The 27,092-nt window shown below is 44.2% G+C and overlaps 1 protein-coding gene across 1 annotated transcript in view; it reads right to left on the bottom strand.

The window, feature by feature from the left end:
- Positions 1-27,092, bottom strand: part of ANAPC7 (anaphase promoting complex subunit 7) — a 154,864-nt gene that overhangs the window by 59,945 nt on the left and 67,827 nt on the right. Inside the window, exons 4-5 of the mRNA XM_086943014.1 lie at positions 23,554-23,665; positions 9,037-9,190 (exon numbers count right to left, since the gene is read on the bottom strand). Coding sequence (XP_086799140.1) covers positions 9,037-9,190; positions 23,554-23,665 — 266 coding nt within the window. The remainder of the gene's footprint in view (positions 1-9,036; positions 9,191-23,553; positions 23,666-27,092) is intronic.

The raw sequence follows: 27,092 nt of genomic DNA on the forward strand, positions 1-27,092 counted from the left end.
ATCACTAAAAGTAATAGTGATGAAACATGTCGGTTGACTTTTAATCAGAGTGAACTAGCAGCACAGAATAAAATTGTGAGTTGCCAGCTAGTTTGCACTCTTTTTAGCGTGGTATTTTGTTGTTTTTCACGTAATGGGGCACAATGATATCACATTGGGTTTCTAGCACTCACAACACCACGGGGTTGTTGGACCTATATGCACTTTCTTTATGTTGGTTTTTTCTCCCATTTTTCTTTAAAAGGTTGACAGTAGTCAATGATGAGAAGTGAGGAATCAGGCGAGTACCAGTCTGATACAATCCTCCCCTTGGTGTTGCTTCCGTGAGACACTGTCAACCTCCCCTCCCCCTTTTTTTACATACATGGAAGGGAGGGCATACCTGTAAGCGTAGTGGTGACACTGACATACACACACACAAACTGGCAACATTGCCAGATTGAATATTACAACGGAGTGTAGTCCTATGGATAGAAGCTAAAGGTTTGCTCTATCACATAAATCTCTTTAACTTGTTTAGCCTCTGAGCAACTCAGGAGCAGGCCACTTTGGTGATAGAGGCATATTTGGGTGAGGTCAAGGGCGTTGAGGAAATTTTTACGACTATTTACCACCGCGTCATTGTGATCGTTCCAGTGGAGGTTGAAGTCACCAAGGTATATTTGGGTGAGCTGTTGTCCGGAATTGGTTGAGATCATATCCATGATTTGTTGGGCGAAGGTGAGGTTGTCCCTGGGTGGGTGGTAAATGCCGCGAAGAGAGCATATCGGTTTGCCCTCACTGGTAATATCGAGGCAGATGTATTCACAGGAAGTTGGGGAGGGAAGGGAAGGGGCGGTGACTTTTAGAACAGAGAGGTTGTTCCTGTATATGCATGCGATTCCACCACCAATTTTGCCAGACCTGTCAAGTCTAATAATGTGGTAGTTGGGGGGGGGGGGGGGACCAGAATGTCCATTATAGGTGTAGAAGATTTGGTTAGCCAGGTTTCAGTCATGATGATTAGGTCAAGGTCCAGTGTTAAGACGAGATCAGCGATGGCGGAGGAGTGTCTAGAGGCCGATCTGCAGTTGAGGAGAGTGCATTTGAGACGGGGTGTGTCGAGGGAGGTAGAGGGTTCTAGAGAGAGGGGGACTTTTCTAAGGTTATTAGGGATGGAGATTCTGTTGTTTAGTGTGGGGGTCTACGGGGATTTGAGTATATCGTGGGAATGGAGAGGTGTGTGGTGGTTGTGTGCTTTAGGGGAGCTGGGTCGTAGGAGCGGAGGAGGGTGAGTGTGTCGAGGTCCGAAAGAGGGTTGCATGGGTGACGGGGGCGGTTGTTGCCATTGTGGACAGGGATCGCGGTCCAGTGTGGGGGGTGTAGAGTGGGAGAGTCATCCGGAGGGGTGGGGGACATGTTGGGAGGGGGGTAGTGGTGAGTGAGGGGTGTCTGGGGTGTGTGAAGAGTAGTTCTTTGATGGTGTGAATGTCTTCTTTGAGCTGGAGGAGGGTGGCCATAATCTTGTCCAGCGTGGGATAGGTGTTGGTGTTGGGGATGGAAATCAGGGGTGAGTGACTGACCTGGGAATTGGTGTGTGGGTGGGGGGGTGGGTTGGTGTTCGTGCAGGGCTCTGTGGCGTCGGTGTGCGGGTTGGTGTTAGGGAGGAGAGAGGGTTTGGAAGGGATGGGTGTGGATGAAGTAGGGGGAGGTTGGTGGCGTAGGTGAGGGCATTGGTGGTAAGCGGAGAGAGCCGGGTGGCGGTTGAGTGTATGTTAGTGGTGATGGGGGAGCAGGTAAGGTAGTGTAATGCACTACTTTTGGGAGCCCCCAAAACTCTGATACTAAAGCTGCAGAGGATCCAAAATATGGCGGCCAAACTGGCTTTATCCCGCCCTCGCACCGCTTCCTCTTCCGTTGCATTGGCTGATCTTCATTGGTTACCTGTCCAACAGAGGATTGCCTTTAAAGCTTTATGCCTTGTTTTTAAGGCTCTGCATGGACAGGGACCGATACCGCTCCAAAATCTTTTTTCCTGGTATCATGCTGCCAGACTTCTGAGATCCTCCTCCGCGTGTTTAGTGACGATCCCTAGGATCAATAGAGTGAGGATGGGTGGCCGTGCTTTTAGCTTTACAGCCGCTACTCTTTGGAACACCCTCCCGCTGACACTGAGGAGCAAACAAGACCTTACTTCTTTTAAAAAGGATCTTAAAACCTTTCTGTTTCCCAGAGTAATGTAAGAGGATCTATCTGCAGGAATGATGTGGTCTCAGCGCCAGGATACCCTTTGGGTGGCAGATGCGCATAACAAGCAATAAATACATACATACAGTGGGGGCTGAGAGTGGGGGGGGGGGGGAAATGGGATTGGAGGTGGTCCTGTTGTGGGGAGGTGGAGTTAGATTAATAGATGTGGTGTGCTCTGCGTGATTAGTTAGAGGGTGGTAGTGGGGACTGAGAATGGGGGGGGATAAAGGGTGGGATTTGTCGTGCGTGTAGCTCTGGTGCTGAACTAGGTTAGACGGGTTGTGGGTGGGAGCTGTGGTGTCAGGGGTGAAAGGAATGGGAGTGGTATGAGTGGAGGTACGCGGGTTGGTGGGGGGGGGGCGGCTGGTGTATGAGGGGGAGAGATCTGTGTCTGTGATTAAGGAGTGTGGGGTGGTTACAGCAGGTGGGTGATTGACTAGGGTGCTGGGGGTAGAGGCGAGGTGCGTGTCGTTCTGGTGCTGAACTACGTTAGAAGGGTTGTGGGTGGGGGCTGTGAAGTCAGGGGTGATAGTACTGGAGGTGATATGAGTGGAGGTGATATGAGTGGAGGTGATATGAGTGGAGGTCCGAGGATTGGAGAGGTGCTCTTTGAAAGTGGGGAACAGGTTGTCGAGTAGTTCCAGGTTCCTGTCTGTGGATTGAATTAGGACAATCCCGTTATTGTAGATAGTAATGGTGGTTCTGCCTGGGAAGGGTTGGGATGGTGTGATGGAGAGTGTTAGGCCATGAGCGGATTTCCTGGTGGTGGAGACGGTGAGTAAGGTGAGGAACGCTTTTCTCCATTGAGCTCTGCGTGTGGTGTGGAAGATGATATCGGTGTTCAAGGATCCATTGACCGGTGAGAAGTAGGTGTCGGCAAAGGTGGTTTCAGGGTGGGACCTCAGGAAGTTGTGTTTAAAGCGTTTAGCAGCTTTTTTGGTGAGTGCGGGTGGATAGTTGATTTTATATGTGTGCTTGCCGATGGGATCCATGTTGGGATGGCGGTATAGGTGGGTGTGGGAGGGTGAACAGTAGAGATATACCAGAGCAGAAGACAAATGCAAACAATAAGTTACATGGGACAAAAGTGACACTAGTGAGTAATCAAAATATATGAGGTAGCAATCGGTGCAGTACAGGAATAAAAAGTGAAATGGGTGCAGCTTACACAAATGTACAGTAAACAAGTAGAAGTATAATACTGATGATATACTGGAACAAAATACAGATGCCAACAAAAAGTTAATGAGTCAAAAGTGACACTAGTGAGCAGCCAGAAATATATGAGGTATTGGTTGATAACGGAAAAGCTCCCAGGTCTTGGAACGTGGTTAAACTGGTTTTCTTTTTAAAGAAAGATAAGCCAGCAGAGGACTGTGGCTCATACCGTCCTATTTCGTTAGTTAATGCTGACGCTAAGGTTTTTGCCAAAGTTTTGGCTACTCGCTTGGCTCCGCTCATCCCTAAAATAGTCAACCCGCAACAACATGGGTTTGTAACAGGCAGAGACACTACGGCTCATATTAATATGGCCAATATTGCTTTTGATATTGCAGAGACAGAACCCACCCCGCTCGGTATGATTTTGCTGGATGCAGAAAAGGCTTTTGACCGAGTGGGGTGGGATTACCTATGGCAAGTAATGACTAAATTTGGCTTTAGTGGAAAATTCTTAAGCTGGATGCAGTCATTGTATGATAATCCAATTGCGAAAGTATGCTATGCAGGTTTGACTTCTTCTAGTTTCTCCATATCACGGGGCACTCGTCAGGGGTGCCCTCTGTCACCACTTTTGTTTGCTTTATCCATGGAACCTTTTCTTTATGCTTTACAGTCACAATCTGATATCATTCCTTTTAAGCGGGGTCCTCATTTATTGAAGATTACGGCATATGCCGATGATATAGCCATATTTTCTACGGATGTTCTAAAGGCACTGAAGGGAATCATTGGTGAAGCAAGCAGATTCGGGGACGTCTCTGGCTATAAACTAAATTTAAACAAAACCCAAATTATTGCCAATTACAAACCGGTGACAGTAATATCTGGACTATGTAAAACAGCTACATACTTAGGGGTAAGAATCTCAGCCAAAATCAAAGATATAATAACAATCAACTATGATGCCCTAGTTAAAACTACGACAATGATGCTAAAAAAATGGCATAAAATTCCCCTTAATATTATAGGTAAGATCAATCTGATCAAAATGAAAATACTACCTAAATTTCTTTATTTGTTCCGCTCTATCCCTCTGTCATTGAGTAATTCTTTTTTTAAGAAGCTGGACGGAATTTTTAGCAGCTTCATCTGGGGTTATCGTAAAGCCCGGCGGTCTATGGAGCTGCTTAAGGCAGCCCCTGAGAACGGTGGGCTGAACTTCCCAGATTTTAAGTTATATTTTTGGGCAACCTTCTTAGGACGCTTGCGGGGCTTACTTGGTACTGATAATAAACCTTATTTTTTTATCTTTATGCTAAACACAGACTCTAATTTATTTTTGTTAAGGACTAACGACCCTAATTATTTTAAAAGAGTAAAATTTAAGATGGTTAAGGACTTAGTCAAAATCTGGCGCAATATTTTGGTTTTTTGTCACACTTCCTTTTATCATCCTAAACTCTTATTATGGGGGAATCCTGGTCTTCCTGGAATATTCAATGATGGGGGAACTAATAGTTGGGGCATATGTTGCATAAAAACACTTGGGGACTTATATGGGGCTCAGGGTTTCTTGAGTTTTGAGTCACTAAAGGTTATAAGGCCACGGAATTAATGAGGTTTAAATATATACAGATGTATGATTTTTTTATTCGGAAAATGAAACTTTTTGAGTTATTGGACTCCGATATATGGGATTATCTGTATTCTGAAAAGAATACATCTTTAATTAGCATTGGATATAAAGGATTCGGGAGGTATAAGGTAGCCGATTGCTCCAAGCTAGCGGTAAAGTGGAGCCAAATGTTGGGAACTAATATTACCCCGATTATGTTTAGTCAATCTCTTCGGAATAGTAACAGCTACACTTCCTCCTCTAGCTTGAGGCTTCAGCAATTTAAAACTACTTGTATGTTGTATCACACTCCTGAAAAGATCTCAAAATGGTCAATAAATGTCTTATATACTGAACGAACTAAATGCCCCAAGTGCGCTTTGGCCGCAGCGAACTTGGAACATATGTTATTTTCGTGTCCTAAGTTATCTGAATTCTGGACGGTCTTAGACAAAGTAATGAAACAAAAATTAACATGTCCCCCGTCTCTCACAGCATCTTTAATCTTACTGGATATTTGCTCTGTTAATCTGCCCCAACAAACCTTAATCACGATTATGTTGTCATGTGCCAAGCTAATAATCCCCCGTGCATGGATTTCTCCCATTCCTCCACATATTATGGAATGGTGGTCTCTTCTTAATGAAATCTATGTGATGGAATCTGCCCTGGCCAAACAAAGAGGCATAAAATCGTTAATGAAATTTGAGAAAATTTGGGACTCCTTTTTGTAAGTGGAATCTTGTAAGTGTCCTAATTGTTGTTATTATCTGTAACATCGGATTTTGTTATTTGGCTCTTGTGTACGGATTTATACGTATGAATTTTGTACCAAAAGTGACTTTTATTCTGTATCCTTCTTCTTGTGTTAAATCCTTTTTTTTATAATGTGTATCTTCTGATCCATGAGATGCAATAAAAAAAAATGTTAACATTTTTTTTTTTTAAAAGCAATTGCGGCACCCACGTCCTTAAGCTGTAAGCGCGGCATGGGTGCCCTTTAAAAAAATGAATTGTCAATGCAAATATGGCGAACCGCAGCATTGCCTGTGCCAGAGAAGGGCTGCACATGACACCTCAAAGCAATCACGGCACCCGCGCCGTTAAACCGAAAGTGCAGCATTGGTGCCCTTTAAAAAATACATTATCAATGTAAATACAGCGAACCGCAGCATTGCGCGTGCCAGAGAAGGGCTGCGCATAACACCTCAAATAATTCACGTCACCCGCGCCATTAAACTGAAAGTGAGGCATGGGTGTCCTTTAAAAACAAGCATTGGCCGGGCCGAAAATAAATATATATTTTTTTTAAAACCCGCGAGGTACTCCCCAAAAATCATGTGTAGGCCGAAATGTGACAGCAAGGTTTCGGGTGGTGCAATACACAGGACTAAAGGACCGAATATCTGCGCTGCGTGCTTGAAAGTGCACAGACTTCCATACTGCTGCCGCATTCTGCTGGTCCTTTCTACTCGACACAGAAGTCTGTTTTCTTTCCAGTCCGGCCCCCATTTCATAGCAGGAGACAACCATCGCAATGACCGTCCCTTGGCAGCATGTCATGGCAAAACAGAAAGCGATCCGGCGTTTGTAGCAGTGTGTATTACGGAATGGGATGTTTAAAGAAGACTCTCTGTGTGAGCTACATCCTTTGTGATAAGAGACTGTTACTCAGCTGAGAGACACCAGACAGAGGGGAGTAGCAGCTGGTCTGCGCGGACACATCCGGCTAGGGGACACGGCTGTTACTGAAGGCAGCTTCTAGCAACAGTCTATAAAAGAAAAAAAAATTGCTTGGCGCCAAAAGTGGCGGGGGAGCGGCTTCCTTTGAAGTCTGATGGGGGGGTGGGGGGGGGGGGGGGGGGGCGGGGGAGCGACTTGCTTTGAAGTCACAGACAAATGGTGTATGGAGTGCGATGTGCAATGTGGCTGGTGATGTGCACACGCCTGGCTCACAAACTGTGTCTAATCTGCAGCTTAGGGAGACTTTTCGGAAACCTTACTGGAATCTCGACAAACAAGCATTGCTAAAGCAATGCTGTAGGTCGAGACCTAAAAAATGAGCAGCATTTTCCATGTAACATGTTAGCGTTAACTGATTGAGATATACCTCACAGCCTTGGCCAATGGGTCTAGCCTGAGACCTATTGGCTATGGCAATGATTTTTAGGCATACTGCACTATCGCACAGCTGCTTTGGAGCCCAGTTGAAAATAATGTGTAAGAGGAAAGAAAAGCACCATGACCCGGCAGTCAAATCATTTTGTAGCTACACACCAACATGGAAGGGTGTGGTTAGAAAATTGTGAGGTTTTCTATTTTTTATTTACCAATCCAAGATGGAGTAGTAAATAAAAAGTTGTGCAAATGCACTTTTTTGACAAACAGAGACAGCAATGGGGAAGCACACTTACAGCAGGGTTGGCAGTGGACATAGCACAGGGACAACAAAAGGTGGCAGGTGACCAAGCACAGTGACAACAGAGGGTGGCAGGTGACCAAGCACAGGGACAACAGAGGGTGGATGGGCAGTAAATCACATAGGCAACAGAGGGTGGATGGGTGACAAACCACACGGACAATGGAGGGTCAGTTATATTATGTTATAAAGAATTTATATCGGGCACAAATACTCTAGAGTGTCCTGGCACGTAGATGGACCATGGCAGGGTAGAGCAAAGATGTTTAGGATGACTGATTAAAAAGAAAGGTTTTGAGTTGTTTTTTAAAAATACGGAAGTGATGGATATGCTGAAGATCCACGGGCAGAGAGTTCCACGCGATAGCTGCTTTGACGGGAAGGGATGCCCCCCATCCGAGACCTGCGGAACCTCGGGATCACCAACCGACGTTGCGAAGCTGAGCACAAGGATCGTCTGGGGGCATAGAATGCAAAACGTGTTCCAATGTAAGATGGGCCAGAGCCACGGAGGGCTCTGTGAGACATGATGAGCGCTTTAAATTGCACCTGCTGGGCCACAGGAAGCTAGTGCAGGTCGCGCAAATACTGACGGACACTAGATCTCCTAGAGATATTAAACAAAAGTCTGGCCACGGCATTCTGGATGGTTTGAAGTTTTTTTAATAGATAGATGCCAATATATAAAGCGTTGGCATAGTCGAGACGAGAGAGGATAAGTGCCCGGGCTACCATTTCCTTGGGCAGTAAAGTACAGGGGCGACGGGCGGAGGGCAGCCATGGAGGTGCATGGAGAACAGGGAGGATGGGGAAGTACACATGGAAGCACGCAAATAAGGATGGGGAAGAACGCAGACAACAGAGGGCAGGGTGGGAAGGAGAAGCAAATCGACAATAGAGGGTGGGAGGGTGAAGATGGAGAAGCAAAAATGAAGCAAACGGTGGGCGGGAAGGGAAGCAACCAGACAACAGAGAGGGAGTGGGGAAGTAAGAATGGCAACCTAAGATGGGCAGGCCAGGAGGCGGTAAGAACAGCAACTGAGAGAGGAAGGGTGACAGGAGAAGCACACGGGCGAGAAAGAGCAACATGAAGTACACGAGGGAGGCCACTGGAAAAAACAAGCGCTCTTGTAGTATGCTTAAACTAAAAATAAACTAGAAAGTATCCCCTGAAAAGGAAGCAGTGCAAGGACACAAATAAAGGATCCATGCTATAGGGGCGGCATAAACACCAGTAGAGGAAGAAAAGCCCACAGAAGTGGACAATTAAGAAGCAAGCAAATGTGATGGACAACAAAGCCAACCAATTGACTGGCTTCAAGCCCACAGTAAACTGAAAATAGGTCTTTCGAAAGACAGAGTGTGCACTGTCTTAGGTAAAATCTCAAAAGGATAGTCACAGATGAGGCAATATCAAAATGCACTTTTAAGGCAATAACATTTTACTATAAAGGGTCAGTAAAGGCTAAAAACAATATTTACAACTTAGAATTTGCAAAAGGATCCCTACACCTGCGAAATATTACTACAATATATGTTTTAAATGACCTTTACAAATTAAAACGGCTTGGCCAACTACAGTTCCAACAACTAAACCGTTAATTTTCCTTACCAGATAGTGTTAATTGCTCTAGTGTTATCACCAGTGTGTACAAAGGCAAATGCCTTGATCCACACAGAAAGCCAGTCCAGGTTTGGAATGCTCTGAATGATGTTAATTGTCATGGATGCCACTTCAGCACCTTTCACAGAAAGGGACAGCAGACCTATTGCAAAAGAAAAGAAAAACGCACAGCAAGGAATCATATCCCACAGTCCTCACTCTCAAATATCATTAAGGAACAAATTATTAAAACTTTGCTTTTACATTTTTATTTTTTAGACTAGAAACACCAGTAAAATCAAACCAATAGGGAAATAGCCTTTAACCGTGTAAACAAATAAACATTGTAAAATGGATTTAACTGCAGTCCAGCATATTAAAATAGCAGGTAAATATACCAATTTAGAAGAATGATTGTTCTGCTTGTATTTTGATGTTTAGTAATGTTGCTAAAAAGTGGATTTCTTTTTCATTGTGTTCTCCCACTCTTGTTTGCTTGGCATAGTGATCTAGTATTTAGAAGCACGTTTTCACATTTGATTAAATAAATGTTAAATTACAAGTCTTAGAATGCAATGCAGGTTAAAAAGGCAGACTGGGTGAATGTGTTACACTTGGTATGGGTCCAAATGGTAGATGTGAAAAATGCACACAAATGCAGGAGCTTTGCTTCTTATGCAAATGAAGAGTGCATAAAAGTTGCACGTGACATGCTAAAAGTATCAGCATTCATACATTAAGCAATGAGAGGTATAAATTAATCTTTGACAACTCAGAACTTTAGAAGTCCAACACATTAGCACTTCGAAGGCAACAGAGACTTCCCCTAGAAATGTGATAATATTTAGGAGGAAACACGTTAATCATCTCCACTACGATTGACCCAATTGTAGTCCTGTAAATTAGAATTCTGAAATAGCAGGAAACAGTGCACATTCGTGAGACAATATGTGAGAGGGACAGAGTGTGACAGCATGAAGGAGTGTGAGATCTGGTGATCCACACAAAACAAAGATTATGCACTGCAGTCTATCAGAAGTGTACTGTGCACGCGCCCAAAGGGAAAATCATGAAATGTCCTGAAATAATACTTATTTAAGGGAAATGTGTGTTATATGCACTGCAATAAAAGTAGCATGTTTTGTTAACACTGCAAAAAAACTGTTTTTGTATTATTGTTATGGATACTGGCTGCATAAACATTGAATTTCCAAACATTAGGAAAACACTGAAAAAATTATTCGTGAGAATCCACAAGAAATATAAAACTGAAAATAAGACATCGAAACAGAACATAAATAGTCATACGAAACAATTCTATGGAAAACAATTGAACACAGAAGACTGATAACTTCAAAGCTTGTTAACATAGAAAAGGCCTAAGAATTGTAGGAAATCCACCTTTTCTGCGTGGTCACCTGGCCTTAGAACTCTGTGCATTTTAACCCTGCTAAATAGTGGAAAAGTGCCTGCATACCCCCATTAAACATAGTTGAATTGGCAAATTACTATCTGGTACATTAACTTACCTATAAGTCCATAATATATGGTACAATATGAACCCAGGGCCTGGAAGTTAAATGCTGGACTGCAGCACCTATTGTGCCATCCACTACAATGGCAGTGCAAACATGGCTTCAGACCTAACAGTGTAGCCTAGCTGTAGCAGCATACAAAGCGCAATGCAACCTGTCAAAACAAATCCTTTTGACAGGTCAAAATGTTTCTTTTAAATATTTACAAGTCACTGCTATGTAGGCCTTATAGCCAAATGGAATGGTGTATGGTATTTAAAATAAGGACATATAGAAATTTAAATTCAACATGTTCTTACAGTGACTAGCACCCAAAACAAGGCACCACTGTGGCAGGCCTAGCTGTCCTTTGTAGTAGTAAACCAGAACACAGATTAAAATATCAATACTACATCTCAGGAATGGAACTAGCTTGAAAAATAATTGAACAGCTATTTTTAATAATAACTATAAAATCCAATTCAATGATTAAGTGAATTTTAATAAATATTAAGGGAAAGTAACTTTTAGATAGTTACCTTTTCTCTTCCTGATGCTCCTGAAAACCTCTTTGGAATTACTCTCCAACTTCTCCCAGCAATTAATTAGCATTTGAATAGGTGTTAAGGTGGGAAAGACAATAGTTCACTGTGATTGACAGGTCTACCTGAATGGGCAGGTGTAGCAAGCTGACTCTTTATAGGATACACCAAAATGAGGTATGTCGTGCAAAGAGTCCAGGGGTTCCCTCATGAGTGGACAGGGGCTTGCTCTTCTAGGGGGTAGTGATGTTGAGCAGCCTTAGATTTTTAGACATCTGCAAACACACACACACAATAAATGATGCCGCTGAATCAATAAGGAAATCCATACCAAATAACAGGTTTTGCAGTATATGTACTGCAATGCACCTGCAATAAAAACTATGTTGGGAGCACCATACATCATGTTCATGTGAAGATACTGCAACACTTGCGGGCAATCGGGAATGACGATCCCACATACCCTGTAGCGCGTCACATTAACACACACCACGGCTGGAGGGCGGAAGACCTGAAGTATTTTGTCATAGACAGTGTCAGGAAAAACATCAGGGGGGCAACAGACAGCTAGCCCTCAGGAGACTGGAATCCTGGTATATAATCCTACTAGACTCCAAGACACCCAATGATCTGAATGCGGATGAAGCAATGAGTGTGCACCTCTAAAACCTTAATTTGAAGTACTGAACCTTACTGTAATAGCTACCTCCTCTTTCCCAGACCTCCTCCCCCTAACAACTGACTCACGTTTCCTTTTTACACCATCCTTCTTTAATTCACTTGCTTGCTTGGTCTCTATATCAGGACTTACCACACTATCTTTGCACCCACAGAATTTTCACGCAGCACAAATTCCCGCCCCCCCTTATTTCAACCTCCACTACTGCTTCCCCGACTCCAGACAGACCCAATGTTTCAGCATCGGTGACAAGTGTGTTTTCAAGCCCACTAGGGCATCTTTGCATGCATTAAGAATATTTGTGTGTCTAGTGAGAGTCGCAAAACAGACAGAATTATGTACACAGCCAAGATACCGCACTGGCGGGTGACCAACACCAGTAACACATGCGTTACTCTGTACAGTTACACACATATGCTGCATGGCCGAGGCGAACTAAAACCCGTACAACTTGAATGTAAACACACGCACTGGCAGTCACTGTTTACACTGTTGCTAAAGGGTTCCATGTTACTATCGGGAGTTGAACCAGCAAACAGGACGTAATATTCCCTGTTTCAAAATGTATATAATGCACACATGTGCACCGTGTTTTACTGTTTTTTTGTTATTTTATGCAACCCGCACTTAATTGTGATGTGTAACAATTGGGGCTATGCGATTAACATTTTTGCTTTCATTTCTTAGTATAATATTGTGTAAAAGAAACACTGTATGTCTTACCATAACTAATCACCTTTCATGTATTGCAACTCTATGTCCTTCGTTGTGGCAACGGTATCCATGATAACCCACTTTCACGGTTACCAATTAAGTGACATGTATATAATGTACTTAACATATGTGTGGACAGATGTTGTGAGCAAGGCGGTTCCATCCGCCGAAACGCATCAATAGTCGATTCAGGATTGGAATATATATATATATATATATATATATATATATATATATATATATATATATATATATATATATATATATATATATATATAAAAATATATAGATAGATAGATAGATAGATAGATAGATAGATAGATAGATAGATAGATAGATAGATAGATAGATAGATAGATAGATAGATATAGATATAGATATAGATATAGATATATATATATCTCCTACTGGCGATAGCCAGTAGGTATATATAGTTAGGACCTAGTTACCATAGGAAATTCTGAAAATTCTATTGGGAATAACTTTGGCGCTGATTGAGGGATCAGCCTGTAATTTTCATTAAATTTGCCTCGCTGCGCTCCGCTCCTTCCCTGAAAGTTTCGGGGGGATTCGTCAAGCGGGGGCCGAGAAAAAAGGGGGGTCCCAAAACGTGTTTCCCCATGTTAATTTCCATAGGGACATTCTGACAAGGCTACAGCTCGAACGGCTGAACGGAATTACACCAGATTTGGCAAAATGGTAGGGCCTGGTATGCAGCAGTGCCTTTTGTATGTTTGGTGAAAATCCCTCCAGTAGTTCTTGAGAAAATTGAATTTGAAATTTTTTCAAATGGCATTTTCTATGGGACCTTTAGACACGGCTACAGCCCGAACGGCTGAACGGAATTACACCAAACTTGGCAAAATGGTAGGGACAGGTATGCAGTAGTGCCTTTTCTATATTTGGTGAAAATCCCTCCAGTAGTTGTTGAGAAATTGAATTTGAGCAAATTATATATCTATATGCGCTCAACATTCTATTGGGAATAACTTTGGCACCGATTGAGGAATCGGTGTGTAATTTTCCAGAATTTTGGCCAGCTCCACTCCGCTCCTTCCCTGAAAGTTTCGGGGGGATTCGTCAAGCGGGGGCCGAAAGGGGGGTCCCAAAATGTGTTTTCCCCATGTTAATTTCCATAGGGACCTTTAGACACGGCTACAGCCCGAACGGCTGAATGGAATTACACCAAACTTGGCAAAATGGTAGGGCCTGGTATACAGATGTGCCTTTGCTACGTTTGGTAAAAATCCCTCCAGTAGTTCTTAAGAAAATTGAATTTGAAATTTTTCAAATGCCATTTTCTATAGGACCTTCAGACATGGCTACAGCCCGAACAGCTGAACGGAATTACACCAAACTTGGCAAAATGGTAGGGACAGGTATGCAGTAGTGCCTTTTCTATATTTGGTGAAAATACCTAAAGTAGTTGTTGAGAAAATTGAATTTGAGCAAATGATATATCTATATGCGCTCACCGTACGCGCACCGTACGGTACGCGTAACGTACGCTTACCCTTACGTGTGCGAGCGAGTTTCTGATTGGCTGGCAGTCGACTGTCAACATTCCTAACTGTCCAAACCAGGAAGTGTTGGCCACCATCTTGTTTTTCAGGAGAACTGAGGCACAAGAGAGCCCAAAACAAAAGTGGAAAACACGAAAAGGGGGCAGGGTAGAGACCCCCCCCAACCCTCTAGCCCTTCTCAGGGGGTCCCAAAAGGACCCCCAAGGGCAAAACAAATTCGAAAAAATCGCGGGGTACGCGCACCCCGCGATTTAAAATAAAAATTTAAATAATTTGCACTTGGTGGTCCTTCTGGGACCCCCTGAGAAGGGCTAGGGGGTCAGGGCGTCTCTACCCTGCACCCTTTTCGTGTTTTCCACTCTTGTTTTGGGCTCTCTTGTGCCTCAGTTCTCCTGAAAAACAAGATGGTGGCCAACACTTCCTGGTTTGGACAGTTTTACCTTGCACATGTCACTTTAAGAAAAAGGTAAAAAATGGCTTAAAGGCAAACCTAGAACTGTGTAACGTGTCATGTGATCAAGGGTCTACGGACCAGAAACGCGTAATGGCTGAGGTTTGATTGAGCTGCAATAAACAACTCACTGCTCTGCACCAAATAGTGGTCCGGGCTCCTGTCTTTTCTCCTGTGGAAATCTGCAGTTCGAGAGGAGTTGCTGTGATATATATATATATATATATATATTTTTAATTTAGGCAACAGAGAGACACACTTGATGGGTAACAACTGTTAGGCACTCCACGGGGGAGGGGTTACAAGTTGCTTGTTCATGCGGGATTTACATCTGGATCCCCGGGTACCGGCATTCTTGTTAGAAAAAGCCTTGCAATTACCTGCACAAAGACGTGGGCTGACCCACTCTGCAGCTTTGCCGCGGTAGAGGCCACCTGGGAGGGAAGACAGTTGAATGTTATCTCAGCCTACGTCCCACCGGCTCTAGGTAAGGATGCGTTGCAGGCCCTGGAACAGCTCGTACTAGATCTCCCCCAGGGTTCCCTAATTATTGGTGGAGACTTCAATATGACAATGAATGATGCGCTAGATAGGCGCCCCCTGCGCAGTTCCCATAAGCAGGGATCGGACCTTCTGGACTTTACACAGGCGATGGGGCTAGAGGACTTGTGGCGTACGTTTCACCCAGACACCTCCTATTTCACACATTACTCCAACGCACGTAATAGCAGTTCCGCATTGATTATTTCTTCTGCCCTACGGCAGACTTTGGGTTCTTCCGCCATCCAAAAGGACTCCCTCAGGGAATTTCAGACCACTCCCCGCTTACTGTGGAACTTACATATCATCGACAGGCAACCCGGGGACCCATAATCATAAGTCCATGGCTTCTAAAAATCAATCATATTAAAGACAGCCTGCTTGAGCACACAGAGTATTATTTTGCTGAGAACGTTGGGTCGGTACAATCGGCTGTCACGATCTGGGAGGCCTATAAAGCTGTTATCAAGGGGAGGGCACTGGCTCTCAAGACTGGATATTTACATAAACAGAATGAACAGCTTGCCCAGGCTGAAACAGATTTGCTTCATTTGGAATCGGCCCACAATACTAACCCTTCTGAGGAGACGGCTTGCCGTCTCCGAAGTAAACAACTTGAATATAAAGCGCTGGCCCTGGAAAAGGGACAAGCTAAACTCCTGAAAACTCACCACCGGGTGTACGAACTGGGCGATATAGCAGGTAAAATGCTGGCCTGGCTGGAGAGACGCAAGCAAGGTTCCAGATGGATCCCGCTGCTGGCCCGCTCAGACTCATACATCACTGATCTGCGGGAGGTAGCGGAGGCCTTCGCAGACCACTTAGAACAGGTCTACACAGCCAGGGTGCACTATACTGCAGAGGAGTCTCGACTACTCTTAACAGAAATGAGTCTACCCTCTCTGTCTGAAACTGATAAGGACGAATTAGAAGCAGATCTCACAGCAGAGGAGATTGGGAACGCTCTTTACGCTATAAAATCGGGTAAGGCCATGGGACCCAACGGCGTTCCCATTGAATTCCTGAAGGGAATGGCACAGGAGGTAATCCCTCATCTGAAAGCTATGTTTGAAGAAAGCCGTGATAGAGGCAGTCTACCGCCCGATCAGCGGTAGGCTTCCATAGTCGTAATTCGAAAACCCAATAAGTCGGCCACGGAATGCGGCTAGTAAAGATTTCCCTCATAAACGCTGAAGTGAAGATTCTGGCCAAACTTTTGACTACCAGGCTCCTGACAGTCCTCCCCTCCCTAATTCATGACGACCAGTCGGGATTCCTTCCAGGCCGAAATACAGCCCTCAATCTCCGTAGGGTGCATAATGTCTTGGGCAGGCAGCCTTATATACAGGAGGACGCAGCGATATTGTCTCTTGACGCCACACTTGCTTTTGACTCCATAGAATGGTTTTGCCTTTGAGGTCCTAGGGCGCTTTGGCCCTGGTCCTAATTTTAATCAATGGATTTGACTGCTCTATACCGATGGGGCCATTAATGCATCAATGACCATACTTCTAGACAGTTTCCACTGCACAGGGGGACCAGGCAAGGTTGCCCCCTCTCCCCACTACTATTCGCCCTCACCCTCGAACCGTTGGCCCATTGGGTCAGAGCCGATGCCTCCACTAGGTGTCTCCGGTGGAATGATGACACGGTTGACAACATTTCATTATATGCTGACGATATCCTTATTTACGTTTCCTCCCCTAGATCCTCCATTAACAGTCTACTACACGTCATCACCAACTTTGGCAAATATTCAGTTTTTTCTATAAACTGGTCCAAATCGGTGCTTTATGGGCTGCGAGGGCCACCACCTGCCCTCCCGAGAGGGTACTCGATCGCAGTGGCCCACAACGGGTTTAAATACCTCGGCATCTTTGTAACTCTGGATCCCAAGTTATTCTATGATCGAAACCTAAAGGGCCCACTGCAAAGACACCATAATGATATATCTCACTGGCGTTTGTTGCCTCTGTCCCTCCCGGGCAGGGCGGCTCTCTTTAAAATGCTGGCACTCCCACGATTTGTATATGTCCTACAGAATTGCCCGTTTCCTATTGCCGATTCTTATTTTCGCACGCTAGAGGGACGGTAAGGCTCCCTGCATTGCTCTTCATAAACTTACGCAAGGGTGGTACGATGGAGGCATTGCCTTGCCGAATATCGCCTCTACTTCTGGGCCTCCCAATTGGTGGCCACTAATTCTTGGCTCCATGGCCCACCTACTAACCCAGCTTTTCACCTAGAGCGGTATCAAACGGGACGGGAGGGTTACCTAGGAGCCCCATATAGTAAGCTTCCCTGCAGTCGGTATATGGGGCCCATGACACAAACGATAGCGATTTGGCACTGCGCCAATAAAAGTTTAGGATGGTCCGACATCTTCACAAAGGCCACACCGCTTTGGGCTTCACAAAAACTCGTCTCCCTTTGTCATAATCAGGGTTTTGATAGTGGGACATGATCGGCATCTCCACTCTGGGGGACATGATCCATAAAGGTAAATTACTGACCTTCACTGACCTCCAACAGAAGTACGCTCTTACCCAGGGCGAGGCCTTCCGCTACCTTCAAATTAAGCATGCCATCCTTACTAATGTACCCGATCTCTCCTCCCGGAGACCTCACCTCTTGAGGATAGACTGCTCTCAGAGCCCCTGCAGACAAAGGCGATAACATGCACCTATCACAAACTATGCAATAATATGCCCGACTCCTTCCAGACCATGAGAGATAAATGGCAGGGTGACGTGGGACACCTAGAGGACGGCGAGTGGTGGTCGGCACTGATGTCCCCCAGGGAAACGGCAATCAACCACCGTTTCAGACTGATCCAGCTAAGAGTCTTACATAGAACCTATGTGTCCGCTCCCCTCCTGGCTAGGATAGGTAGGCGCACGGATGATGTATATCTCTGAGGTTGCGGCCTCACGGGCTCCTTTTATCATATCCTGTGGGACTGCCCCGTAATCCAGCACCTGTGGGAGAGGGCGGCCCGAAAAAATGACGGATGCACTGGGAAAATCTGTCGATCTGTCACCTATGGGAGGGCTCCTTAACATTTGGAACGCCACGGATCTCACGGAGATGGAACTTCAGTGTGAGGCCCTCGGCTTTCTGCTGGTGAAACGCGCAATAGCAATGCAATGGGGCGCCCCACAGAGACCTCTTTTGGTGGGTTGGGTGGCTGCAATGGACGAATGCATGTTGGCTGAAAAAACTGTATATAAGGTCAGGGGGTGTCCTAAGAAATGGGACAGGAAATGGGGACATTGGAATGTGTACAGGGGTGAACTCTGTACTTCCCCCACAGCTGATATAGCCATGGCAAGGGCCGGACCTCTACGCTGTCAGGATTCTTGATGTACTGTTCTTTACGTAATGGCCATTATGCATATTCTGTAATGTATGGATTGCCACCTGGATGATGACTTTGCTTTTGTTTCAATAAAATATTAAATTAAAAAACAAAATGTAGGCACCAGAATCAATACGATCCAGTAAGTACGTTTGGCAAGAGACATACTTTACGTTTTAAAAAGTAGACACTTGGTGCATTTTTCAGATGCTGCAATGTTGTCTGACGGAAAAACAAATACAGGATTGAGGTACAGTACAGCAATTTACAAGACCAATCTCCTGGACTTAATGTGAATATGGGGCAAGGTTCAAGGCAGCACCAGTAGGTCACCTCCAGCACCACTAGGGCAGCAGAGTGCAGTGGTGCAATACAGTGTCGGGGGCCCAATGTTAGTCAACCGGGATCGGTCTGCGGGGAAAGAAGCTGTAGGTTTAGACTGGGAGGCCAGTTGAGTTGAACTATCAGGAGGGTTCACGTCTTGCAATGCTAGGGGACGTGGGGACACAGGCGGTCCTCTTCTCCTCGGGCCAGGACGGCCGGGTGCAGAGGATTTTTGAGGTGTTGAGTTTCTTCATCTGGGAGCACTCGCAGTTGAGAGGGCCTGCAAACATAGGCTGCAGATGTCGTGGGGGAGTTCCAAGAGGGGAATCCAAAGTTAACTCTGGTCTCGTGAGGGCATGGGGACCATGCGGACACCACTGGCCCACTTTGAGTCAGTCTGGGGGATTGGGTGCAGTGGTGTTCCACGGCATCGTGTTTTGGCATTTCCAAATTCCTTGCAGTTCTTCTTGGGGTGACTGCAGGAGGGCAGTTCCACTGCTCCACTGGAGTTCTTGAGTCTTTAATAAAGTTAGGCAGTCCTCCCAGGCTTAGGAGGCACGATAGCTGCAGGACGAGACGTCTTTGGTGCAGTTTAGACAGGGAAAAGCAAAAAGGCCAGCAGAGCAGGTGCCAAGTCAGTTGCTCTTCTTCAGTCTCTGCTTTCGCAACATTCAGTGCCCCTCTTCGTAGGTTATCAGGTTCTGATTTCTTGGTTCATGGGGCTCCACTAAATACTGAATTTAGGGGCATTAAGGGAGTGTAGGTTAGTAACAAATAGACTACTTATGCCTGGAGTCACTACGCCCCTATATGACCGCTTCCTGTGGAAAGTGGGCATAACCCTGTCCCAGAGATCAGACGTTAGCCATCACCAAAATGGCTAACTCTGAAATGTCGCCTCCTCTTCAGGTAGCCCACCTTACAGGTGGTCCTAGCCTGAGGGTGGACCCGCCAATCTGACTAGCTAATTTTCCAGCTGGTCCAGGTGCCAAACGGCTCTGGACAAAAGGGATTGGCTTCCTTCCTGTGAGAGAAGCCAGATTTTCATACCGAAGGCAGTGGGCTCTTTGAGGCTCCCTTGCCTTGGAATGCTAATGTGAAGTTCATCCTGTGGGAGGAGGTGTGAACATCCTCTGTACCAGAAAACTTGGTTTCTGGCCTCCTGAGAGCAAAGGCCCTCATTCTTGGGGGTCAGAAACTAGTGTGTTGTGGCAGGCTGGCAAAAACTAGTCAACACAACAGTAGCTGGTAGGTTCTCAGGGGCACCTCTGTGGGTTTATTAATACTGGATGTTTGATACCAGTGAAGTCATAATGATAGCTAGGGAACTCGTTACGACCAGTGTCCAGTATATCTACTTACAATGGCTTCCCTGTTCAATTATACTGCCAACAATGAAACTGACCTGCACCGAGGCGTATCTGCTCATACAGTTATGTCCTCACATGTAGTATAGGTCACCCTGCCTTAAAGCTGTATGGCCTTCTGTAGGGGTGACTTACCTTTATTGCATGCTGTGTCTGCAGGTATGACACACAGATGTGTGCCGTGTTGTGTTTTCACTTCAGTCTGCACCAAGACACACAGCCTGCAGTGGCAGTCTGTATGTGTTTGGTGAGGGGTCCTTTAGGGCGGCACAATTCGTGCGGCAGCCCTTAAGGACTCTCCTCAGCCTCCTTGCCCCAGGCACCAAGGATGCAACTTACTAGGGAATTAAAGAGAGTGCTAAAGGTATTGCCCATTTGGGACCAATCACACAGTTTTTGGAAAAGAGATCTGGCACTGGGGGCCTGGTTAGCAGGTACCCAGTTCACTTCCACTTAAATTCACAACAAATAAAAGGCAAAGGGGGGAGGGGGCATGTCAAAAAGGGGCCATTTCCTCCAGCAGAGATGACACCTTTGAGCGAAGCAGAATGGGGAGGGTTGTGAGCATCATTTTTTACAATAAAGAGTTAAATCCTACTGCAATGTCAAATCCTGCTTGAAAGTCTGCTACGTTTACATATAGCACTGGAGGAGCACAAGAGAGGACAGGAACAGGATGAATGGACAATTCTTGGATATCCACTATCTGCTTGCTGGAAACCCCTGCTTTTGTTCTACCAGAATTCTGTCTCTCTGCCTCTGAAAAGCTTACCCCGTTGGTTAGGATGTGCCCAGGAGTCATTTCCACCCACAAACTAGTGGCAGGCATAAGTGTTGCACCTACAAGCTGCCAGAACCCTTAATCTGCAGTCTGTGACCAAAGAGGAGTCCTGAAGAACTGGACATATTCCCTCTTGTGCCTAGGACCAAAAAGTGGACTTCAAGGGTCAGTCAGTCAGAAAAACCTTATTCGATTTTTAAGAAATTAAAGGTCATAAGGCTGATCTCATATACAAGCTACAGGCATACAACAAGCTACAAGTGCTTCTCTGCAACCGCCCAGATGACCAGTGGCATTCCAGGGGCGGGGACTGAGATAAGAAAGAGCTTTCCCTCCTAATCTGGCCCTTCTCACTCGAGGTACCACCAGAAGGTGTTTAGCACCTAAACGAAGGGGTCTGGGAGGGACATAGGGCAAAACTTTCTCGGAAAGATAGGAAGGGCCCAGATTAACCAGAGCCTTATGGATAATGCAGCATGTTTTAAATGTAATCCGTTGACGGGTGGGGAGCCAATGCAGTTTCACAGAGGAAGGGAAGGGGTCCGAGGTGGAACATTAAGGACCAGCCGAACCGCTGTGTTCTGCACCACCTGCAATCTTTGACCAGAATGAACCTATTTGGTGCATCAGACCCGTTCTCCATCGCAGTAAGCCTCATATTGAGTCTAGGTCACAGTCTACTATGATCATAGACTCTCATGGGTGCTTAGTGCTACTTAAATCTTTAAAAATGTAAATCTACAAATCTCCTTATTCGATTGTTGCCAACTTGGTGCCATTTTATTAACTTTTACTCCATTGTTCTACTTAACTTCTGGATTTTATTGCCCTGCATTTCAACTTTATTACTATTTTACTACTGCATAAATGCTTTTCACATTTCCTCGCAGTTAAGCCTGAATGCTCCGTGCTACAGCTATCGGGGGATTGAGCTCAGGTGATTTAGTGCCTTTGAGGGTTCACCCTAACAATGGTTATGATTATTCTTTGAGGTAGGTAGTCACCCAGCACAAACAATCCAACTTCTTTAAAAAATGATGCAGGCAATTTGGAGTGCTACTAGATCACTGAAGCGTTTTATTTTGAACACTCTCCATCCAAACTGGGAAGATACTAAAGTTCCTTTCTTTAGCATGTACGGCTTTATGTGACTGAGCCACACAGGGAAAAGAAGTCTGATACAAGTCTGGAATCTAAAAGAAATGCAAAATAAAAATCACTCTGTTTTGAGACAGATTTATAATCAGAAATAAGGTTTACTAAGAACGGCCACTCACTTCCCCGTTATAAAATCAGAAAGGGACATGAGCACTTGTTTCAGCCTTCTGAATGAACACAGGATTAATAAGCTGCAGATGAGACTGTATTCCTTGAGTAATTGAAAAGCATTTGTTTGGAAATAAAAATTCAATATTTTCTACAACATATGCAACAGCAAAGATAATCCCAGCCTCTATTGAGGTCCCTTACTTTGAAATGTCTTGCAGACCTCAGTGGGATTCTTGCCTTACTAACGCATAGAAGAGGGAGCGAGGAAAAAGAAAAAGTGAACATTCCTAGACATGGACTTCAGGTCATTTTCACAAGTAAGCGCTATTCTGGGTGAAATGGGTAGCCCAAAAATAGGTCTACAGTGTTTTTAAAGTCCCCATTTGTTAGTCATCTATCACCACAGGTTGAAACCAAGGCATAAAACATAGTAGATATCCTTAAAACCAACCCTGTCCTACATCACACCAGATCTCAAATTTACTTTTGCAAAAGTCTACCAATATTTATAAGAGGACAAAGGAGATTGGAAGAATTAAAAAAAGAACATAGACTACGAATACAAACAGCTATGCATTACACCACCCATCTTGTTTCCATGTGCTTCTCTATGAAGTACTACCAGTGTCACAAAGACCCTGTTTATTTTGTTGCTACATTGAAAACTTAACACTGACATGATAACCTCTTTACTCCAAGTGAGGTATAATGGGCAGGGTTAGTAGGGGCCCACATGCTAAATTACAGAGCTCTATTGTATCTTAGCTAGGTTCATGCTTTATAATGTGCAATGCATATCTACTCAAGTTCTAGTTATACTTTAGTTTTTTGTTGAACCGGTAGAGGTTTCAAATGTATGTAACACACAATACTAAGTGCAATGTCAAAAAAGCGCGTTTCTTTCAGCCAAAAAAAGCCAATATATGTTGCGATCGACAATAGCAAAAAAAGAACCGAGGCATCCTAAATGGATCGGTCATGTGGCTCTGTTGTAATTCGTTTTAAAGGGAAACACACAAAAAGAAACTCATTTAACCTAAGGAACCAGCAAAACAGCTGAAGGGACTAACAAACACGGATTACGCCTTTTATGAAACTGCTGCACAAAAAGCCCCTTCACAGCATTGTTGCATTGATTAGAATTCCACGTCCATTTTAAACAACAAGTTAGGCAACTATATGTACAGGAAATACCGAGCATTTGCCTCAAACAATGTAAATGCAACAGAAGAATCCCATTGCATTTGCATTCACTGAACATGCTGGTTCTACCAACGAATTTGGAAACAAATGTTACTAGAAAGAAAACTTAATACAATTTGTGGTCATCGTATGTATAGATACATTTATGCTACAATTGTGGAGTCTGCAATTGCGCATAAGTGACCTTAAGGACAGACAATGGTCAACAGGTCTTTTGTTTTCCTCTGAGCATGCATTAGGCAAGTGGAGAAGAAGACATACCTAGTATGGCATCAAGTGCTAACGGGCACTGTCTCAGTACTTCCTTGTAACTAGTAACAGAAGACCGCTCCTGGCCAGCTTTCTTGTACAAATTTGCCAACATCATGTTAATCTGCAATGCAAAAAAAGACATTTATAAGATTATCATATTCAAAAAACGTGAACTGAAGATTTACTACAAACTTGGCACAGCAAGGTAGCCGGGAGTATGCTCCATCACACTTACATCCCACATGGTGTTCAGAGCCGGCCATAAATGGTGAAGAACAGAGCTGTACCCAAACCGATGAAAAGGTGGCTCTAAAATCCTAGCGCAACAAAGCTACAGCAAATAGGTCTACCAATTTCACAGAGGCACAAATGTGGCCCATAATTGCAATGTAATCAGTCATTCGTTAACTTTAATACCATAGTTGTAATAGTCTAATGGTTGCTTAACATTTTTTAAATCTACATACAAAAAAGGTAGACCAGTATAAGGGACCATCTTAGAAAGGTACATTCCTTTCAAATGTATAGCATCTGGAAATTCTGGCCGCATAGATTATCTGAAACAGTATAAACAAGAAAAAAAGAGTACACTGAAAATGTTGCATTGGCATGGTTATGTTCTTCATCAACCAATGACACTTTATAGCGCTTTCCCTTACGTAGAAACAGAAATATTAACACTGCAAGAAAAAGGCATTTTAGCATAAAAGGCACACAAATGTACAGATGAGAATGTGCTGCCATTGTACGGAATATGCGCACATATCCCCTACATTTGCAGAGGCAGCAGCCCATTCTGTTCTGTTCTCCATATTATTAAAAGTAACACAATTCACTTGTCGACCACTTTAAGGAATTATGTGCCTGCTAATAAGAGACAAGGAAAGGAAAATGTACCTTTTTTTGTATAGCCAACATTAAACAAAAACGTCATATGAGCCAGATTACTCCAGCATATATATATCGGCATACAAGAAATATTAGTTCAAACAATTAAGAACAGTAACCAGCCATTTTAAACCCATTTAAAGGTAGCATCCGTCAATTCGAATCACAGAAGAGGCATCATTGAATAACAGAGTAACAGGCACATCCCTAGACAAAACAAATTCAGAAAAGCAATACCATTACAACATCCACTCAATTAATTTTAAGCAAATTTGTGGATGTTTTAAAAGTAGACCACATACCGTAGCAGAGGGTGCCCAAAATAATTCCATAAAATCTGGTACCAGTGGAGACGGCACTTCAGACTTGACATGGGCGCCGACACGCAGCAGTCCACAGCACATCCCATACAAGGGACTCCGACTCGGGGGCCCACGGACGCACTGCCCTAGCGATCATCAGTGAGGCCCAGTCAACACTGTTTGTTGGTTCTAAACGAAGCCACATAACCATAGCGACAAGGCACTGGTGGAAAATACTAGTTTACGCAAATCCCGGGTAAGGTGGGTTTGATGTTGACAACAATGTTTGTACCTGTTTGACATCAATTGTTTGCGGATGTATCAAGCAAAACTGTCTTGTGCTGACTGTTCAGTTCAAAAATAAAAATACATTCTAAAAAAGAAATTATGCTGCATTAGGAGCTGCATCTCCTTGTTTACGGTCCCAATATAACATTCCGAAAGGACATTGCACTCATTTCACTACATATACCACTGAATTAGCCAGTTGTGTCCCAACATATAGCCAAGCAGGTGTGATATGTGCCAGGCTTTCAAAATATATGCTTACCTACCCTATCTCTAATAGGAGTTTTATTTTGAAACTCAGTGGCCATGTTATAAATCTGGGATAGGCATGTCTCGGGCCAAAATTTAACTGTAGGCACAACTGTTGGTACATTCTTTCAAGCTTAAAGTTTGTTCGTCACTGCATCCAGACAACAAGCATAGATAAAGACAATAGGTATGACTTTAATGTACCAACAAACTTAAATACAGGCATACCCAAAAGCCTGTATTGCATGCACTGTAGTGTATACACAAATGTTAGTTATTACACTAAACCCTGTGCTATTGGCTTTGTCAACGACTGGAAAAAGTAGTGAAAGAAATTGCTTTCTGAGTAGAATGCATACAGGAGAAAAAGAACTGAATGTGACAAACAACATAGTTGAGTTTATTTTTCAGATTTAGAATCCTCATTTGCACATTCGAATTTTTTTTTATTTTTTTTTTATTTTTTTTTATTTTAGAGGTTTTATATAGCGCTGGCTGGACCCAGAGGTATCAGAGCGCTTTACAATTGTAACAGAAAGGTGTTTAAATACAGGTACAGTGTGTATAAGTACAGAAAGTTGATTCATAAATGGGCAGTCCACATAGGATAAAGGTTAAACTAGATGAAAAAGTAAAAAACAATTGCTAAACACAATGAGATATACAATATAGAGGTCACAGTTTGGTGGGAAGGTTCGATATAGTATACCTAGGAGCAGGAAGGATAAAAACGTGAAAGAAAACTGAAGGTCATAAAGTGTAGTAAGGAACGGGAGAGGCAAGGAGGGGAGGTAAGGTGATCAGATTGAAGGGGAAGGGAAGGAGAGGGGGGGCAGGAGGGGGGGTCACTAGCCGTAGGCGGAGCAGCTGGGTGGGGGGATGCTGAGAGGGCGAGGCCACTCGGGAGGGATTAGAAGCCCCCGTATTTATTAAGGAGAAGAAGTTTGAGTTCTTTTTTTAAGCTGGCGTAGGACGGATTACAACGGAGGTCTGTTGGGAGGGCATTCCAAATAAGTAGGGCATTGCCTGAAAAGGAGCGTGACTGAGTGGAATTCTTTTTCTGAAGGGGGGGGATAAGTAGGAGGGTGTTAGAGCTTCTCAGGGATCGTGTGCAGCCTGCTTTGGTCAATTTGTTAGCAAGGTATGTCGGTGTGTTTTTGTGGAGGATTTTGTGCGTAATGCAGGCAGTTTTATAAGTGGATCTGCCTTCAATGGGGAGCCATGTGAGGGTTTTGAGGGCGGGAGAGATGTGGTCAAATCGTATGCAGTCTGTGACAAGCCTGGCCGCGAGGTTGAGCACTGATTTTAGAGGTGCCAGGTGGGTTTTGGGAATTCCGGTGAGGATGGCATTGCCGTAATCAATGCGCGATAGAACAAGAGATTGAACTGCCAGTTTAAAATCATCAATTGGGTTGAAGGGCTTTATTCTCTTAAGGTTATGGAGGGTAAATAGGGCTCCTTTGGCAGAGTTTTTGATGTGTACGTTGAGAGATAGGCGGTTGTCAAGGGAGATGCCCAAGAATTTGACTGAGGTGGCTAGGGACAAGGGGCAGTTGAGGGCATTAAGGTCGGTGATCCAATTTTGAATGGGGAGCTGGTTGTTTTTAGGGGAGAAAATAATAATTTCAGTTTTTTTAGGGTTAAGTTTGAGGTGGTTCGAGTGGAACCAGGCTTCAATTTTGATGAGGGTGTTGTTGAGGTGGAGGATGTCAGCATGGGTTTTTATCTTATGGTAGAGTTGTGTATCGTCAGCGTAAAGATGGTAGTTGATCCCTGCTTGTTTGAGAAAGAGGGAGAGGGGTTCCATGAAGAGGTTAAAGA

This window comes from Lissotriton vulgaris, chromosome 11 (assembly GCF_964263255.1).
Source record: "Lissotriton vulgaris chromosome 11, aLisVul1.2, whole genome shotgun sequence".
Lineage (NCBI taxonomy): Eukaryota > Metazoa > Chordata > Amphibia > Caudata > Salamandridae > Lissotriton > Lissotriton vulgaris.